We start from the raw sequence: 18572 nt of genomic DNA, 5'->3' as shown, positions 1-18572 counted from the left end.
ATGAAAACATCGAATATACAACTAAACATATTAAAAATTGAATTTCCATGATGTTTTCAATTTGAAAACCTTACTCGCTAATATATTATTAAATTTGATTATTTTATTCTTGATTATAAGTCATGATATGATGGATTCACCATTTTTGCCATCATAAATCTACATCTCCATAAACTTTTTAAATTCACCAACCAGTGCACCAAATTACTTGTAAAATTTAATCATTATAAAAATTATTATTTCAAAATTTGTGGACAGAGTTTATGTATAATTGTGATAGAAAGTAAAAACTTATACTAATTTGATAATTAGATGAATAATCTAATAACTAATAATATCACTAAAGTACATGATGATTTATAAATACGTTTACAAATAACTAAAATTAGAATTAACTCATTCAGTAATTTCATTCAATTATATTTTATTATTTTTACATTTTCTCATTAAAAAAACATAATGTTAATAAATATTATTTGTTTGTTAAAAATGAACAATTCTTATATCTCAATTTTTTTATAATCTAAAATTTACTAGCATCTCTTAAATAACTAAATAAAACATCTTAATTAAAGATGTCATTTAATACAATAATTCATAATACGAAACTATAATATGTCATTTATTAATTAAAAAGTACAATATATAGGGAGATTGGGAGAATATATATTTAATCTTTGACCACCACAGGAGAAAAAAATATCTTTCAAGTTTTTTAATTTTCTCGCTTTGTATATCGGACGGCAATTGTGTGGCCAGGGAGGGGCTACCTGAGACTTGATATCTCTCTCTCTTTCTTCTTCTTCTTCTTCCTCTTCACATCACTGTGTGCGCGTCTCTCTCTCTCTCCTCTCCTTCTCTCTCTCTCTATTCTATCTTTTCAAATTTCTTCGCTATCCTAATTTCAAACTCGCCTCTTCTTCGAAAGAGTTGGAGAATTTGGTTTCGGAATCTGTAGATTTTGAAATCCTTGTTCGAATCAATCAAATGGTGGATCGATTTAGTGAGATTGCTTTGCCTCATTAGCAATGACTTCTGCTTCTTCCATGTCCGGTGCGTTTTCTTCTCTTTGATTTTGTTCCATCGCCTTTTATATGTTCCAAGGCAGAGTTTATTAGGCCAGCGATTCTTTCCCCATAGGACTGTGATTTTCTTAGCTTATCCAATTGCTTCGTTTTCTGCTTAAGATTCCGAGAGTTCGTTAGCTTCCCATTGAATTTGAAAGCTGGTTTAGTTGTTTTCCTTGTTTTGTGTATGTGGGCGACGGAGAAATAATCCACCTGGCTGATCATTTCTAATTTTTTTTTGGTTTCTCGTGTTTGTTGGGTCGGTGAGTAAGCGTAGGAAAGCTTGAATGTTGAGTTGATTAGGTTATAGACTAGTGCTTCTTTGAGTAAGTTCATGTCCCAACTAAAACATATCCAACTCTTTCTTGTTGAGGACCACAGTTTTCTATTACTAGTTAAGGAACCTAATATTTTTTAGTTGGCCTTGACTTCATGAATCTACTTTTATCCTTTTTGGCTGGTTCTGTTTTGGGTTTACTGATTGATTATGTATGTACAATGCCAGTGTCTGTGGAATGTGTGAACATATGTAATCTAACCAAAGGAGACGGGAACGCAAGAAGTGATTGCAATGCTCTCTCCTGTGCTTGGAAAGCTCCAAGAGCCTTAACTGGGTTTCTAGCTACCACTGCTCATCCACCTGTTTGTTCTTTGTATTCATGTGGCAGAAATGGAAGAACGAGCCGAATGAAATCTGTAAGTTTAGTATTCTTTATTGCTTCTGTTTCTACAGTAGGGTGTTTAAGGTTTTATTTCAATGTATACCTCAAGCTCCAGAACTGTTTGTTCTACTGAATTTGTGCATGATCACCTTGTTCATGTTGCCATGGTGGCAGTATTTGCTATTTATTATGACGTTCCTTATGGTAATTCTTTTGGATAATGCAGTGCGCCTGGCAGAGGTATGAATGTGAAGTAGGCGTTTTTGAGGCTCCTTACTTTGTAAATGTGAGAAATATCTTGAAGTCCAGATTATCTTGTGGAAGTCACAAAAGATGGGAACTGTATTGCGCATCAGCTGAATCTTCTGGTGCATCCGATGTTGTTACTGTCGAAACATTGTGGGAGGTACGCTACACTGGCCTCTTCTTTTATCATTTGCACTCTACTAGAATGATACTCTCAATCATTTTAATTGATGGTTATATCTGCAGGACCTTTTCCCATCAATATCTTACTTACCCTGTAAAGAATTAGAATTTGTTCAAAAGGGCCTTAAGGTATGATGATTTAAGTTGCTTTATATTTGAAAGAAAGGCTTCTTTCAGCTACATTCATATATGATTTCCCTTCGACATGTTATTATTGAAGTGTATTTCAGTTTTCTGGTATTCATTTCTGAATTCAGTAAGAAAGGTTTGTGCAGTTAGCGTTTGAGGCACATCATGGTCAAAAGAGACGTAGTGGGGAACCATTCATTATACATCCAGTTGCAGTTGCTCGTATCCTTGGGGAACTTGTGAGTTGCATGATACGTCATTGTGAATATGGATTCACATGAAGATTAGATGGGAAGCTTAATAAGTTACTTTTGTACTTGTATAGGAATTGGATTGGGAGTCTATTGTTGCTGGATTACTCCATGACACAGTTGAGGATACAAATTTCATTACTTTTGAAAAGATAGAAGAAGAGTTTGGTGCAACTGTGCGTCACATTGTAGAAGGGGAGACCAAGGTCTGCCTATGTGTGTTTGCTGCAATATTTTTCCTGTCCTCTTAACTGTTTGTAGAGAACAAAAAAAAGAAACTCCATGCTTCCTTTGCCATGAAGTTCATTAATAATAGAAGATTTTTCCCTTTTTAGGTGTCAAAACTGGGAAAGTTAAAGTGTAAAACGGATAGTGAATCAATACAAGATGTTAAAGCAGATGATTTGCGGCAGATGTTTCTGGCAATGACAGACGAGGTTTCAATCAATTAAGATTCTGTTTCAGTTGGTGTGGTTTTATTATTCATCAGCAGGCCTAACTGCTTCATTCCAGGTCCGCGTCATTATCGTCAAGCTAGCTGACCGGTTGCATAATATGCGAACCCTCTGCCACATGCCTCCTCATAAGCAGGTGATTCCTTCAAGTAGTTGAGATTTGTTACCGATCTAGCTCCAGCTCTATGTTTCATTTGGGATAACTAATGAATTTGTGAGTTTCGTCCAGTCCAGCATTGCAGGGGAGACTTTGCAGGTCTTTGCTCCTCTAGCGAAATTGCTTGGAATGTATTCCATAAAGGTATAAACCCTTTACGTTTAATCATGCCACAAGGTGTCCATATTTTCCGGTCACATCAGTTAATATGTTAGTGTGTATATGAAACCTAATTATCTCAGTTATTATGTCCTATGGCATTTTGAGTTTTGTGGTGGTTATTTTGCAGTCTGAATTGGAAAACCTATCTTTCATGTACGTAAGTGCTGAGGATTATGATAGAGTCACAAGCAGGATTGCTAACCTCTACAAAGAGCATGAAAAAGAACTCACTGAGGTAATTTCAACTCACTATCGTGTCTGAGATATACTGCCAAAATATTGGTTAAAAAGAAAAGGAGGTTAGAGAAGGATGTTGATTATCAACCTGCATGCTCTCTGACCTTTTGAACTGTGAATTCATCTGGGCGTTTATTTAGTTCATCTGCATTCACAGAGTCCTACTATGTATCTTAGGCAAACAGAATTTTGGTGAAAAAGATTGAAGATGATCAGTTTCTGGACCTTGTGACTGTGAATACTGATGTTCGATCTGTTTGCAAGGAAACTTACAGGTAATTTCATAAACGAGTTCTTCATTTTACTATGTAACCTATCCTTTTCTTCAGCACCTGAACTCTCTTATTTTTATCTGCAGCATATATAAAGCTGCCCTTAAATCGAAAGGATCCATTAATGACTATAACCAGATTGCTCAGGTTTGTGTTGTACTCCCTTCTCCAAGTTGTACCAAAGGTTTTGAATCCAGAACTTCCATCTGTGAGCTTAATATGATTGTTAACACGCGGCTTCGCTTATAATGTTTATTTTAGCAGTTACGGATTGTTGTAAAGCCAAAACCCTCTGTGGGGGTCGGGCCTTTGTGCAGTCCACAACAGGTGAAACCCCAGTGAAAAGGAAGTGTGTATCTTTTGTTCCGATTTGTTCTAGTTGTCACTTAGATTTGTTGTTCTGTCGTCAATGCAGATATGTTATCACGTTCTTGGGCTAGTCCATGAAATCTGGAAACCTATTCCCCGAACTGTAAGTATCTGATCTTCTGTACTTTCAGGATATATTTTCACTACATTATGTCTGAGCATGTCGACCTTTTTATTACAGGTAAAAGATTACATTGCAACCCCAAAGCCTAATGGCTACCAGAGCCTCCATACTACTGTGATTCCGTTCTTGTACGAGAGTATGTTTCGACTGGAGGTTCAGGTATTTGAGATGATATTATTTCATCACAGTTATTAGAAAAATCCTAATGATGGGTACAACAGTTAGATTTGGTTTTTGTCTTTCAAAGAGTGAAGCTTGGGGAAATTCAGACTGATTTAATTGGGTATTAAAAACTTCATTTTATCTACAGATCAGAACTGAGGAGATGGATTTGATTGCTGAAAGGGGCATTGCTGTTTACTATAATGGCAAGGCTCTTTCTGCTGGATTAGTTCGAAATGCAATTCCTATAGGTAGAAATTCAAGGGGGAAGACGGGTTGCCTCAACAATGCAGATTTTGCACTCAGGGTATTTACTGACCATACTCAGAAATAAAAATGCAGAGAGACGTGCTGTGATATTTTCTTTTTTGCCTGCCCAGTATGATGTTAGTTATGAAAGTTTACTATTCCAGGTTGGGTGGCTCAATGCAATAAGGGAATGGCAAGAGGAGTTTGTGGGTAACATGAGCTCTAGAGAATTTGTAGATACCATTACAAGGGATCTTTTAGGTAGCCGTGTGTTTGTATTCACGCCTAAAGGAGAGGTAAGAAAAACCACACCTCAAAGCCTCATAAACATCATCAATTTCTCTTACGTTTCTGCTTAAATGCTTTGGTATTTTATTTCCAGATAAAGAACCTCCCGAAAGGGGCCACCGTTGTTGACTATGCTTATCTGATTCACACGGAAATCGGAAACAAGATGGTAGCAGCTAAGGTATATTTCCCATTCCTGTTGACCATTCCATGATATCTTTGAAATACAGACAACAACTGGACCAAACTTTTAAGGATACTTAATGGCTTAAATTACAGGTCAATGGTAATCTTGTTTCTCCAACGCACGTTCTTGAGAATGCTGAGGTCGTGGAGATTGTCACGTACAACGTTTGTACCTTTGTTCTCATGCTTTTTTTTTTCATTTCTCCTTCTCTTTTTGTCCTACGTACGGAAATAATGATTGGCTTCATCAGCTCTAGTACCTAGGATTTACGAGCTCTCCTTTTTTTTTCTTATTGGCACATTACAGGCCCTCTCAAGCAAATCTGCTTTCCAAAGACATAAACAGTGGTTGCAACATGCCAAAACAAGGAGTGCGAGACACAAGATTATGAGGGTATATTATTGGTTCGCTTACTTTATGCATATTGGCTCACTATTACAATTCTTCATGTCTCTCCTCTTGTTCCAGTTCCTAAGGGAGCAAGCTGCACAATGTGCTGCCGAAATTACCCAAGATCAAGTCAATGACTTTGTGGCAGACTCTGATAGTGATATGGAAGATCTCACAGAAGTTTCAAGAAAGAGCCTACAATGGTGGGAGAAAATCCTCGTTAATGTCAAGCAATTCCAGTCACAAGACAAAAGCAGAGATACATTACAAGAAAAAGTCAGAGATACAACACCCGCTTCTCAAAATGGAAACATTTGGGTCCCAAAGGTGAACGGAAAACACAACAAAACAGTTAAAAAGTCGAGTTTAGATGAGCCAGAGTTCCTCCTACCAGGAGATGGAATTGCCAAGATTTTGCCTGCTAACATTCCTGCTTATAAAGAAGTGTTGCCCGGCTTAGACAGTTGGCGAGACAGTAAAATTGCCTCATGGCATCATCTCGAAGGTCACTCCATCGAATGGTTATGTGTAGTATCCATGGATCGCAAAGGTATGTTATCCTTGATTTCTAGTAGTCGTGATTGATAATTCCAACAACTCGAAAGTAAAATCAGAACTGTTTGTTACATTTTGACAGGCATAATTGCAGAAGTTACAACAGTCCTTGCAGCTGAAGGCATCGCAGTATGTTCTTGTGTGGTGCGTGCCTTTATATTGACTTAATTCTGAACAGTTTATAGTTTTCAGCGACTCATCTCACAAATCTTATGGTTTATTGCAGGCCGAGATTGACAGAGGAAGAGGATTAGCAGTAATGTTGCTTCAAATAGAAGCAAACATTGAAAGTTTGGTAAGTGTCCTAATGTTCTAAACTCGCTTTTTGTTCTTTTTTGAATCTTTTGCCACTAAGCACTAACCCGTGTCTCTGCGGATATGTAACTCCCAGGTTAGTGTTTGCGCTAAGGTGGATCTAATCTTGGGTGTGTTGGGATGGTCGAGTGGTTGTAGCTGGCCAAAATCAACAGATAATGCTCAAGTTCTTGAGTGTTAAAGCTAAAGGACTCAGGTTCTTGGCCGTGAAGTTTTGTCATGTTCACTGGAAAAATAAGCAAACTGAAGAAGAGAGTCTGGTTGCTCCATGTAGAGGTAGAGAGCTCTTATAATATTCTTGAAAATATATCATTTTGTTTTTGGGAAAAGAAAAAAAAAACAAGAAAAAGAGAGTCAAATTCTTTTAGATGTGTTATGTTCAATAAATCAAGGTCATTGTATATAAAGACCAAAAGAGTGGGATGAACATACAATGTAATATGTAGATACTCCTGTAAAACCTATACTTGCACATAGAAGAAGAAGAAGAAAACGGATGCATTTCCCAAAACGGTGTATTACTAATTTGTACGTAGTTTTTGTTTTCTTCTAAGTTGAAACGATCATATTGAACAAAACCCAAAATATAGATAGTTCTCATGTGTTTCATTTTTGGGTGTTCAATTGTAGGAATACTAATCATTTTATGCTTCGCTATAGATCTTGGCATGGTATTAGTCTACTAAATGTTAATCCTAAGGTTGTTTCCAATCCTAGAATGAAAGGTTAATTATTGACTTCTCAACAATACCATATTTATATACCCATGAAATGTTAACACAATTTTGATCACAATTAGGCAAAGTCAAAATAAGCAATTAGATGATTAAAACGAATTCACTTATAAAACATAAGATTAGTACATGAAAAAAGTCATACGACATGAAATTAAAAAAAAAACAAAGAAAACAAACAATTAGCTCATTTTCAGACAAACGTTTTACGACGACGAATCAAACAAAACGAAAAGATTCTCCCATCTCAAGAACACGTCAAATTATTTCACGTTACGTTCATGATCAAACGATCATAATTAGTAGTAAGTAGGTTCAGAGGTGAAGAAGAAAGGACCAGCCCAGTAAAGCTTGAAGCTCTTGTCTGCAAGAACACGGAACTTGCTCAACGACTGTCCTCTGACACCTTTGTTCACATCGGTCGGGAAATCGCAGTCAGCGATCGGAGATTTGTGAAGGTAAGCTTTGCATTTGGTCACGGTCCTTCCTGCACGAAGCTGTGAAGGGAATATCGAAGCGAAGAAGTAACCTTTAGCATCAGTTTTGCTGCTCAATATCGATATTGGAACTATCTCTTTCCCATATGCGTCAGTCTTCACACATGCAATTCTCGCCGTTGCACCTGTCGTAAAACAAACAATGCCATAACTTAATTAATTTTAATAACGAGAAAGAAACAAAACTTGTGTTACTTAATACAAAAAAAGACATTAACGAAAACCATTATATATAATCTTTAGTTATATATAGTAAATATACGACCTTTCTTTACTCTATTGTTTACGAACCTTGGATTGGGTAAGTTTTGTCACCGGACCTGCACATGATGACCCCTTCAACGGCGATGGGAATCAATTTTCCGGTCTCTGGGTCGGCTTCATTGCCGTAATAAGCAACTGAGGATATGATTAGAGATGAGAAGACTACAAGAGAAGCTGCAAATGAGATACGTGAGAAAGCCATTTTCTCCTCTCTCTCTCTTTTTTGCTCGATTTGCTTATATGTTGCTTAAGCAAGTGAAATCTTTCGAAAACTGATTCCATGGGTTTTATAGGTTAATTGCGTTGACAAAGAGGGTTAGTTTTCTAATTAATTTATTGGTTTAGTGTACATTAATCTATTCGTATTAATAAGCTAGAAAACGAGCAACTTGTAATAATAAAACATTAAAACCAAAAAAAAAAAACTTGTAATAAGAACGTGTATGCACGGCATACAATAGTGTTACGTCCCGACGTGAGTCGCATTATTGTGTGTGGATTACCAATTCTGAAGACGGACGGTTCTAACGTTTACGGATGGACAAAAAAATATCCGGAAATGTGATATTAGATGCTACTGCTTTCCGTTTCAAAAGTTGTGGATGACTCTAAATTTTTTGAATAAAAGTCTAAATAAATTATGACTTACATGCAGGCCAGACCCTAGGCTAAAACACATGAATGGTCAAGGGTTTTATTATATCTCTATAAAAGAAAACAAGGGTATCATTTTACAAACATCTATTGCGGTAGAGTTTCATGAGTTTAACCTGATTTTTGCTGTTTTCTTTCCTCGGTTTTTCAGCTTCTATAAAGGGTTATAACTTATAAGAGCATCTCCAAAGGGGAGATCAAAGAGAAGGGAGGTTCATAAGGGCATCATCATTACTAGTATTTTAGGGGGTAAGAGCAACATTAACCATGGGCTTTTAAGCCATTTAAGAGGCCAATCTTAACAAATCTTAGGCTAAGAGTGGCTTAAGAGCTCATGGATAATGATGACCTAAGATTTGCAAAATAAGATTTGCAAGGCTTATTGGTTGGTCACTGTTTAGTAAAAAAAAAAAAATTGTCTCTCTCTCTTTCTCATTTGAGAAAAACTCTCGATTAGTTGGTAGCTGCTGATGCCAAATTGAACTTCGATGAATAATGCTGCATTCCAACAAAAAGAGGTTTTCACCATGTGTGATCCAACACAGGAGGATCCACGAGAGGTATGGGATATTAAAAGGAAAGGGGTGTGTTGCTTCTCATAAATCCTTCCATTTTTTTGTTGTTGTTGTTTTTTGAAATTCTTTTTCTCTCAAAAATATTTGTTTGTAAGAACCTCTAACGAAGTATTATCATTGGAGGAGCAAAAGATATATGAAAATCTTTTAGATGTTGAATGATGTAAAATATATTGGTTCAGTATTGTTAAGCATCCCATTATAGAGTTTGGTGGGTGCATTCCAAACCAATGTGCTACTTTGGTTACTGTGTCTAGTGTTGTGTAACTAAAGTGGATCGACCCCTCTTTGTAAGTTATAACCAGATTGTAACGATAGGATTTAAACGGTATCAAACAGTATGAATGGTGAACAACTTTATGATCGACAGCTCTTATATTCCCGTGACTTGAAGCCATCCAGAAGCTAAGCTTTTGAAATACGTACCCTAAAGGAAAGATATCTTGTGCCTTGTGGGACGGGTTTGCCGTTTAAACTTATGATCGTATAACTAGTGTATGTGTGTGTGTGTTGGTCTATCCCAATACTTAGGGTGAGAAAGTATGGTCGGAGCAGCACCCTTGCCGCCCGCAACAGACACATCTCGTTTCTTTAGAAATTATACTGAAGCTAGCACAATATGTTAGGAAATCATTTCAGACCTATCTTATCTCTTCACTAAACCACACAAATCTGACCAATAAGACTAATCGGACCAAGCTTGAAAAATATATACGGACTTGGGCCAGAATAGCCTGTTTTCACACTCCTCAGCCCTAATTCTGAGATCATTATTTTTCTACAAAATAATTTAAAAATATATTTGAACGGTTAATTCAATGATGTATATTAAATTCTCCAAAAGAAATCAACGTGGCGAGAAAACAGAGCACCAGTTGTCTTGTTCCTTTGAAGTTTCTCGATAAAACCGCTTTCAAAGCAGAGCAACACTCACACCACGCCGGAGCTTCCACTGCTTTACTATTCCCCTTAAACTGTAAGTGCTGCTAACATATAAATATACATACACTCTACTATAAGACAGTCACATGTGTACTCTGCTTTAACACAAACACGTCACTTGCAGCATAAACAATACAGTATCAAGAAACAGAGAAGATCTAACACGTCTTCCTCTCTCTCTCTTTGTCGCCTAAATTTCCAAAATCTTTCTGCCTTTTATCCTTTTTATCAATGAATCAATAGCTATCTTTGGTGATTCGATCCGATTATTCAAAAAGGAAAAAACAAAAAACAAAACTTTACTCGATTCTTTTGGATTCTGAGGTTTTGGTAATCATCTGAATATCCATGGCAACCCCTAAGCTCACTAGGGTTCTAAGCACAAGGGATCGCGTGCAAGATACTCTCTCCGCTCATCGCAATGAACTCGTCTCTCTTCTCTCCAGGTTCCTCGTTAAGATCCTTAGCTGATTCCCCTGTTTCTTTTCTCCCGGAAAGTTCGTTTTTTTCCTGGAAAATGTCTACTTTTGGTTTTAAATTTGTTTATCGTGTGTTTTGTGGAGGTATGTGGATCAGGGAAAAGGGATTCTTCAGCCGCATAACTTAATCGACGAACTCGAATGTGTAATTGGAGACGATGCAACGAAGCAGAGTCTCTCTGATGGTCCTTTTGGCGAAATCCTTAAATCAGCAATGGTAAAAAAAAACTTCTCTTTTTCTATTTCTAGGTCAATTCAAAAAGTCCATGGATTCTTCATCAAGAAACTAATTTTAGTTTCAGAATGATGGTTGCTAATTTTGTTGTAGGAAGCTATAGTTGTGCCACCTTTTGTTGCCTTAGCCGTCAGACCAAGACCTGGTGTTTGGGAATATGTTCGTGTTAATGTCTTCGAGTTAAGTGTCGAACAATTAACAGTCTCTGAGTATCTTTGTTTCAAAGAAGAACTCGTTGATGGACCTAATAGTAACCCTTTCCCTCTTGAGCTTGATTTTGAGCCCTTCAATGCCAACGTGCCCCGTCCTTCTCGTTCGTCTTCCATTGGTAATGGAGTTCAGTTTCTGAACCGTCACTTGTCTTCTGTAATGTTCCGTAACAAAGATTGCTTGGAGCCTCTGCTTGATTTCCTTAGAGTTCATAAGTATAAGGGTCATGTAAGTCTTCTTCATACGATAGTTTTATTTGGTTCATAATCAAGGTCGGATTTGGTGTAATAGTGCGAACTTTATTTGTGTCTGCAGCCATTGATGTTGAATGATCGGATTCAAAGCATATCTAGGCTTCAAAGCCAACTCAATAAAGCAGAAGAACATATCTCTAAGCTTCCACAAGAAACTCCGTTCCCGGAATTCGAATATTCGCTACAGGGGATGGGTTTTGAGAAAGGATGGGGAGATACCGCAAGGCGAGTACTCGAAATGATGTATCTTCTCTCTGATATTCTACAAGCACCCGACCCTTCGTCCTTGGAGAAGTTTCTCGGGATGGTGCCAATGGTTTTCAACGTTGTGATCTTATCTCCACATGGATACTTTGGGCAAGCCAATGTCTTAGGCTTACCTGACACCGGTGGACAAGTACTCCCCCTAAACCCTTCAGTTGAATCTGTTTTCGGATTTTGATTAGCGTTCAAGATTCTTCGATGTTTCAGGTTGTCTATATTCTAGACCAAGTTCGAGCCCTCGAGACAGAAATGCTGTTGAGAATAAAGAGACAGGGGTTGGATATAACTCCTAGGATTCTTATTGTAAGCTTAGTTTTTATATTATAGCCTTATAGATGATCAATCTCAAGATTTTAAAATGTGTATGTGGACTACATTTTTTCCTCCTTGTTTTCAAGGTAACGAGGTTGATACCGGATGCTAAAGGAACTACATGTAACCAGCGGTTGGAGAGAGTCAGTGGAACAGAGCATACTCATATTCTCCGGGTTCCTTTTAGGTCCGATAAAGGCATCCTTCGTAAGTGGATTTCAAGATTCGACGTATGGCCTTATCTAGAGAATTATGCTCAGGTTTGAAAAATCTTAGCTTTCTTGAATTTTATTTACTTCTTATGTAAGAGATAGAAGGTAACAGATTTTATTTTTTTTGCAAAAACAGGATGCAGCAAGCGAGATTGTAGGTGAATTGCAAGGTGTTCCCGATTTTATCATCGGTAACTATAGTGACGGAAACCTTGTTGCATCGTTAATGGCACATAGAATGGGTGTTACACAAGTAAGAGTTTCAAGTTTTTCATGTTATGTTTTTTCTTTTTTGGTCTATGGAACATCTCAGATTTTGATTTTGATTTTTTTTTTTTCTTGTATAAACAGTGTACTATTGCACATGCTCTGGAGAAAACCAAGTATCCAGATTCAGACATTTACTGGAAAGATTTCGACAACAAGTATCATTTCTCATGTCAATTCACAGCTGATCTAATTGCAATGAACAATGCAGATTTTATCATCACTAGCACTTACCAAGAAATCGCAGGAACGTAAGTGACTTAATATATTGTGAAGTGTTTTGTATTCACCATCGGCAATACTAATATTTCTTTATCAGAAAGAACACGGTCGGTCAATATGAAAGCCACGGAGCTTTTACGCTGCCTGGACTTTACAGAGTAGTACACGGCATTGATGTGTTTGATCCGAAGTTCAACATAGTCTCGCCGGGCGCAGACATGACCATCTATTTCCCGTTTTCCGAAGAAACCAAGAGACTTACAGCTTTACATGGTTCAATAGAGGAAATTTTATATAGCCCTGAGCAGACTGATGAGCATGTGTAAGTTATTTGGCATTCTGTTATTAATTTTGGTTTAATTGGGTCTATTTGGTTTTGAGGATCCATAAGCGAAAACCAAATCATTTTCGGTTCGGTTTTGCAAAATTTCACTTTCATTTTCAGTTTGTTTTGGATGTAAAAGCTGGATTTTGGTGTGAGTTGTGTTTTGCAGTGGTACATTGAGTGATCGATCAAAGCCAATACTCTTCTCTATGGCGAGGCTGGACAAAGTGAAGAACATCTCTGGTTTAGTTGAGATGTACTGCAAGAACACAAAGTTGAGAGAGTTAGTTAATCTGGTTGTAGTAGCTGGTAACATTGATGTGAGCAAGTCTAAAGACAGAGAAGAAATGGTAGAGATTGAGAAAATACATAACCTTATGAAGAAATACAAGCTTGATGGACAGTTTCGATGGATCACGGCTCAGACAAACCGAGCTCGAAATGGTGAGCTTTACCGCTATATCGCCGATACAAGAGGTGCTTTTGCTCAGGTATTTGGCATTCAATATGTCGGTTTGGTTATATTCGATTCGGTTTGCTTATCGAGTTGGATTATGTTCGGATAACCTAGGAGTGTAATGTATAATATTATATGGTTTGATCACACAATTTTATCGGTTTAAGACTAACTTTTAGTCTAATAGACTATTTATTAGCCATGAGGATTATCGATTATTTATTGAACTGACATGATCATTTGTATACTATATTTAGCCTGCATTCTACGAGGCGTTTGGGCTTACAGTGGTGGAAGCAATGACTTGCGGTCTTCCAACTTTCGCCACTTGTCATGGTGGTCCAGCAGAGATCATCGTGCATGGGGACTCGGGTTTCCATATCGATCCATACCATCCCGAGCAAGCGGGTAACATAATGGCTGATTTCTTTGAACGTTGTAAGGAAGATCCAAACCATTGGAAAAATGTATCAGATGCTGGGCTCGAAAGGATATACGAGAGGTAACAAAACACAAAATCAAAAGGTTTAATTATTTCTAAATTCTAAGTTAAAGTGTGCTTAATATATAAACTCCGGAAATGGTTTTGTGTAAGGTATACATGGAAGATATACTCAGAGAGATTGATGACACTAGCTGGCGTGTATGGTTTCTGGAAATACGTATCAAAGTTGGAGCGTCGTGAGACTCGGAGATACCTTGAAATGTTCTACATTCTCAAATTCCGCGACTTGGTCTCAGTTCAAAAACAATTTATGCTTTTCATCTATATATAAGCAAGTAACTCAATAAACTCATGATTTGTTATCTTTGTTTCAGGTGAAAACTGTTCCTTTAACAGCCGATGACTGACCCGGTTCGCCGTTGGATGAAATGTAGGTAGGGATGTAAGAAAATAAATAAAATATAGATGAATAAATTCGGCTATGTGAACCCTATGTGTGTTGTGTATGAAAAAGAAGACTCGTTGGATGGAGTTATTACACGAACTTGTTTGTTGTGTTCGTAGTACTTTTAAATGTTGTGTCATCATGTATGTGTGACTGACATGTTGGATAAAAGTCACGTGAAGTTTGTATCATATACTATAAACTACAAAAGTCTTCGATGGAACTTTTCATTTCACATCTAATTCGTTTCAGAGTACAATAACTAGATCGATTCTAACATTCTAGATAATTTAAACAGTAACGTTAATGATTTTCACATGTCTTAGAAACTAGACCAGACTCCATAATTTTGTAGTTAACTTACCTTAACATTCCTCAGTTCCATATATGATTTATACTATAAAACTAGACTAGAAAACATAAGGTTAGAGATTTGACTGGGATGCAGCATAAGCTAAAAACTACAGTAGTAATTTCGAAAACGAGACATTATGGGTCTTTTAATTATTTTTTTTAGAATTTTTTTTTCTTCACATTTATAGATAAATATCGAGATACACAATTGATGCGTGAGTAAATATCAAAAGAAAAGAAAAAACTGACAGAAGAGAAGAAGAGTGTGAAGAGCACAGCTTTATTAATTTGACCCTAAAATCGAACCAAATCCACAAAGGGACACAACTTCTTCTTCTTCTCTCTCTGGTCTGGTCAATTGCTCTCTCGCTTCCCGTGTCGTCGAAAATGAAATGATTCTTCCTATGCTATCATTATTATTATTAATAAACATCAATCATCACTCTTTTTTTCTTTTCTTTTTATTTATTTATTATTCTTTACTCTTTTTTATTTTATTTTTTCTCTGTTGTTAAAATTATATATATTTCTTGGCCAAATAAATGTAAAACAATTACTCCCACCAATAACAACGTTTCAATCATAAAGTACTTCGTCAGATAATTTTACATTTATGAGTATGACTTATGAGAATGAGGTATATGAAACTTAAAAATCTTTGTCAGACGTGTTTTACAGTTTTTCTTTTTAGTTTTAAAAAAAAAAAAAAATTAGGAAAAAACTTTTATTCTCATATTTTTCTTTAGCATCTCGATGTTCCCTCTCTCTATAATAAGATTGTTTAATAAAACCAATAAATCCCGGAACTCGAAATTTTTCAACTTGAGCTGTTAAATTAAATTATTCTGTAATTGCAACTGTGTCTTTCATATAATTAATCATCCACTAACTAGACAAGCTCAGGCAAATATTTTTGCTCTATTTTACGTGAATTCTTCCTACTTCTTTTAAGTTTTGACTAACAAACGCACAGAAAATAACGAACCATTGTTGTAAGATTTTCTCGAGTTTTTCTATTTTTGTCTATTTTACCAACACTCCGAGAAAGTGGGAACCAATCAAGAAATCCCCAAATCTCTTCTCTATTACTATTTACTACTAACGCTAAACAGCTGGAGATTCTATTCAGTCTCCCCAAAAGTATACTATAAAATCACATAAAGTCATAAACATACAAAAATTAACGACATGGATATCATAATTAGTAGGACGATAACATTAATAATTAACCACGATAAGATTACACTTGACGTCCGTTTATATCAATAACGAACCAAATAAAACCATCTCTCTCTCTCTCACTCTCAGACCAATGTCCTCTTGTGATCAATCCAATACTTATATACTAATATAAAAAATATAAAAATAAAGACAACTTTCTTCATTTTTATTTTTTACTTGATGAACTTACTAATACGCTTCATTACTAACTTAATTAGAGCCAACAGTTTTACAACTAGAGTTGGCCATAAGCATGAGCAAAGTAGGAAAGAGCTCCAACGAGTGGTGCATTGATGTATGTAGCCGGTTCGGACTGCTCGTAGTCAGACCGTTTGTCCGGGAAACGATCATGCTGGTCCGGACCACCAACGACTGCACCAACTAGGAAATTAGGGTTCGGAGATTGAGAGTTCATGATTGCGAACCCTTGGTGGCATTGGATCTTGGCCGGGTGGCTTGCTACACAAGGTAAAGATGAGCCACGGTGGTGGATTCGACGTGGGAATTTCGGACCGTAACCAACCATGTAAGACATCCTTAATGGGTTGTCTCCAAGTAAATAATCCACCTATACAATGATTAATTAAATCAAGAAATAATTATCGCAAAATGTTTATATTTTATTTTAACAATATCCACCTAAAATGAGAGTTTTTCTTTAAGAATAAGGACCTGTCTTTTGGCGATAATACGGAGGCGACCAGGTGTGTAGACGGAGCCACCGCAATGGACGACGGTTTTGGCCGAGGTTAAGTATTTGGCGTATGTTAAGAGCAAGAACGATGTCGACGTCACGTATTGCATGTTGGCGTCTGCCATTTTAAACAACAATCCACCTAACATAATATATGATGAACATAAATGTTATAATGAGAATGAAGGGGGCAGAGATGAAAACAAGTGAAAGATCAGGGAGTAAAATGTAAGAACCTGGTGTATACTGAGTAGAAGAGAAAGGAGCTCCAGGAATAACAGAGCAGATGAAATTATCAGCATGGCCTTTGTATTCATGTAGTGTCTTCACATTCTGAACCAAAAATGCCTTCACACACACACAAAGATAAAAATCACACATTTAGCTAGAGAATTTATATATTATCATTTACATAACAAAAACTATATATATATTAGAATTTTTCTGAAATTAAAAATCAAACCTTTGTAAGAAGAATCCTAGCTCCAGCGTGCTTGTTATCCCAGCCAAAAGTGTTGTCATACTCAGCAGCTCCAAGGATTTGTCCATTAACTTTTATGTAATTCAAATATTTAAGATTCTTTGTAGCTTTCTGTAACCAAGCAGCTCCCCACAACAACTCATCCTACAATATATCATTTAATTAATAAATCTTTCATTAACTTTATCCAAAAATCTGATTCTTATGTGTAAAGAAACTCATTTTTATTACCTGATAACCAGAGTAAGAGCAATAAAATGGACAAACGTCAGGTTTCAAGCCTGCACTGTAAGTTCCTCTGTATTTGTCTGCGAATGCAAAAACACTGATGGCTCGCTTGAGGAGGACTTTGGAGTAAGAAGGATCAGACTTTCTGAATACAATAGCGGCTGCGGCGAGAGCTGCTGCGGTTTCAGCGGCCACATCAGAACCAGGAGTGTTCTTGTCAACTTTAAACACGCTTCTTACTGTATCCATGTCTTCTGGTCTCTCCCAGCAAGAATGGTCTTTGTTAGCATCGCCAACTTGAACATAAATGGTTTCAGGATGTGAAGTGGCTTTGAGGAGATAGTCAGTAGCCCAACGAATCGCTGTTTTAGCGTTTTGTAGTTCGGATTTCATAAGTCCACCGAATTCAATTACACTCCATGACAGCATTGTGGTTGTGAATGCCATTGGGAATCCAAACTTGATATTGTCTCCTGCATCATAGTATCCTCCAACCAGGTCCACCTAATGAACAAACCACAAAACCCCAATTTTAAGACAAATTACAGATTTTGGAAAAGAGGGGAAAATAACAACTAATAAAGGTTTGATCTTTTGCTGATACTGATACAGATTCTAACCTACATTGTTGAGAATCTTTGAGATCTAGCACTAACTTAGCAAACCCATTGACGAAAAAAATATTAGGGATTTGAGAAAAGGGGAAAATAACAAAAACCCTAACTTTATCCTCTGTTTTTTTGTTATGCAGTAAACCCATTAATAAAGGTTGAATCTTTTGACGATATTGATACAAAACTTAACCTACATTGTTGAGATCTCTCAGTAAACAACTAAACCCATTTCATATTTCCAAAAAAAAAAAAAACTCCAGAGAAGGAGGAGAAGAGAGTGAGAAAAGTTGAGGTGGTTTACATGAAGGGCAGAGCCATCAGAGAGACCAGAGTTTTTTCTCCAAGTCATTCTCTGGTTAGGAGGAAGCTTCCCAGACCTTTGGCCTTCAAAGAACAGGATGGATTTGGTGAGAGCGTCTTTGTAGTTGTGTTTGGCCAAGTGGTGACGATGGTGATGGGTGTAGTAAAGAGAAGAAGTAGGGTAGGAGAAACCATTGCAGAGAAAGAAGAAGAAAGATAGGAAAATGGTGACTCTGAAAGCATAGGAGGAAGAAGAAAATAGAAGAAGAGCCATTTCAATCCCTAAGAGAAAGAGAGAGAGAGAGAGAGTGAGCTGCTTCTATTAACCAACCAACGAATAAGATTGCAGAAGCTGCTTTGTGGGAAACAGAGGAAGTGGCTCAGCTTTTTATAGAGGGAAATAAAGGTTAACCTCTCTCTCTCTCTC

The 18572-nt window shown here is 36.9% G+C and overlaps 4 protein-coding genes across 5 annotated transcripts; 2 read left to right on the top strand and 2 right to left on the bottom strand.

Moving 5' to 3' along the window:
- Nucleotides 1-734: 734 nt before the first annotated feature.
- LOC17881981 (putative GTP diphosphokinase RSH1, chloroplastic) lies at nt 735-7013 on the top strand. 2 transcript variants are annotated; one of them, XM_006286969.2, is made up of 24 exons: nt 735-1053; nt 1573-1763; nt 1956-2135; nt 2222-2287; nt 2434-2526; nt 2613-2744; nt 2874-2975; nt 3052-3129; nt 3223-3294; nt 3440-3547; nt 3727-3824; nt 3908-3968; nt 4086-4148; nt 4237-4293; nt 4372-4473; nt 4625-4783; nt 4890-5021; nt 5108-5194; nt 5293-5364; nt 5507-5593; nt 5669-6140; nt 6228-6289; nt 6372-6440; nt 6537-7013. In XM_006286969.2, the coding sequence occupies exons 1-24, from the start codon at nt 1029-1031 to the stop codon at nt 6639-6641; spliced, it is 2673 nt and encodes an 890-aa protein (XP_006287031.1). In that variant the 5' UTR covers nt 735-1028; the 3' UTR covers nt 6642-7013. The 2 variants fall into 2 exon arrangements, with proteins under 2 accessions (XP_006287031.1, XP_023635721.1); XM_023779953.1 differs by having other exon boundaries at nt 4083-4148.
- A 270-nt stretch (nt 7014-7283) lies between these two features.
- On the bottom strand, nt 7284-8196 carry LOC17884349 (proline-rich protein 3). Its single transcript, XM_006289695.2, has 2 exons — nt 7983-8196; nt 7284-7816 (listed from the first exon to the last, which is right to left on the bottom strand). The coding sequence occupies exons 1-2, from the start codon at nt 8155-8157 to the stop codon at nt 7494-7496; spliced, it is 498 nt and encodes a 165-aa protein (XP_006289757.1). The 5' UTR covers nt 8158-8196; the 3' UTR covers nt 7284-7493.
- Nucleotides 8197-10226: 2030 nt separating this feature from the next.
- Nucleotides 10227-14495, top strand: LOC17881746 (sucrose synthase 3). The gene is made up of 13 exons (XM_006287025.2): nt 10227-10572; nt 10690-10822; nt 10934-11278; nt 11366-11701; nt 11776-11871; nt 11967-12140; nt 12229-12345; nt 12444-12610; nt 12679-12903; nt 13076-13397; nt 13621-13865; nt 13959-14097; nt 14183-14495. The coding sequence occupies exons 1-13, from the start codon at nt 10475-10477 to the stop codon at nt 14213-14215; spliced, it is 2430 nt and encodes an 809-aa protein (XP_006287087.1). The 5' UTR covers nt 10227-10474; the 3' UTR covers nt 14216-14495.
- Nucleotides 14496-15927: 1432 nt separating this feature from the next.
- Nucleotides 15928-18528, bottom strand: LOC17881212 (endoglucanase 17). Its single transcript, XM_006287471.2, has 6 exons — nt 18147-18528; nt 17235-17735; nt 16986-17147; nt 16759-16870; nt 16501-16664; nt 15928-16396 (listed from the first exon to the last, which is right to left on the bottom strand). The coding sequence occupies exons 1-6, from the start codon at nt 18417-18419 to the stop codon at nt 16064-16066; spliced, it is 1545 nt and encodes a 514-aa protein (XP_006287533.1). The 5' UTR covers nt 18420-18528; the 3' UTR covers nt 15928-16063.
- Nucleotides 18529-18572: the final 44 nt, after the last annotated feature.

Source organism: Capsella rubella, unplaced genomic scaffold (assembly GCF_000375325.1).
Source record: "Capsella rubella cultivar Monte Gargano unplaced genomic scaffold, Caprub1_0 scaffold_6, whole genome shotgun sequence".
In the NCBI taxonomy this organism is placed as follows: domain Eukaryota; kingdom Viridiplantae; phylum Streptophyta; class Magnoliopsida; order Brassicales; family Brassicaceae; genus Capsella; species Capsella rubella.
This window is presented reverse-complemented; position numbering and strand designations above follow the sequence as displayed.

Excerpts from the sequence above, each read along its gene's own strand:
- LOC17881981 (XM_023779953.1), top strand. The coding sequence starts at position 1,029 with ATGACTTCTGCTTCTTCCATGTCCG. Across the intron at positions 1,764-1,955 it reads GAACGAGCCGAATGAAATCT|TGCGCCTGGCAGAGGTATGA; the intron begins GTAAGTTTAGTA and ends TGGATAATGCAG. Across the intron at positions 5,022-5,107 it reads TATTCACGCCTAAAGGAGAG|ATAAAGAACCTCCCGAAAGG; the intron begins GTAAGAAAAACC and ends TTTTATTTCCAG.
- LOC17884349 (XM_006289695.2), bottom strand. The coding sequence starts at position 8,157 with ATGGCTTTCTCACGTATCTCATTTGCAGCTTCTCTTGTAGTCTTCTCA. Across the intron at positions 7,817-7,982 it reads CAAAACTTACCCAATCCAAG|GTGCAACGGCGAGAATTGCA; the intron begins GTTCGTAAACAA and ends GTTTTACGACAG.
- LOC17881746 (XM_006287025.2), top strand. The coding sequence starts at position 10,475 with ATGGCAACCCCTAAGCTCACTAGGGTTCTAAGCACAAGGGATCGCGTG. Across the intron at positions 11,279-11,365 it reads TTCATAAGTATAAGGGTCAT|CCATTGATGTTGAATGATCG; the intron begins GTAAGTCTTCTT and ends TTGTGTCTGCAG. Across the intron at positions 12,141-12,228 it reads ATCTAGAGAATTATGCTCAG|GATGCAGCAAGCGAGATTGT; the intron begins GTTTGAAAAATC and ends TTGCAAAAACAG.
- LOC17881212 (XM_006287471.2), bottom strand. The coding sequence starts at position 18,419 with ATGGCTCTTCTTCTATTTTCTTCTTCCTCCTATGCTTTCAGAGTCACC. Across the intron at positions 17,148-17,234 it reads GCTCTTACTCTGGTTATCAG|GATGAGTTGTTGTGGGGAGC; the intron begins GTAATAAAAATG and ends GATATATTGTAG. Across the intron at positions 16,397-16,500 it reads GTATTATCGCCAAAAGACAG|GTGGATTATTTACTTGGAGA; the intron begins GTCCTTATTCTT and ends ATCATTGTATAG.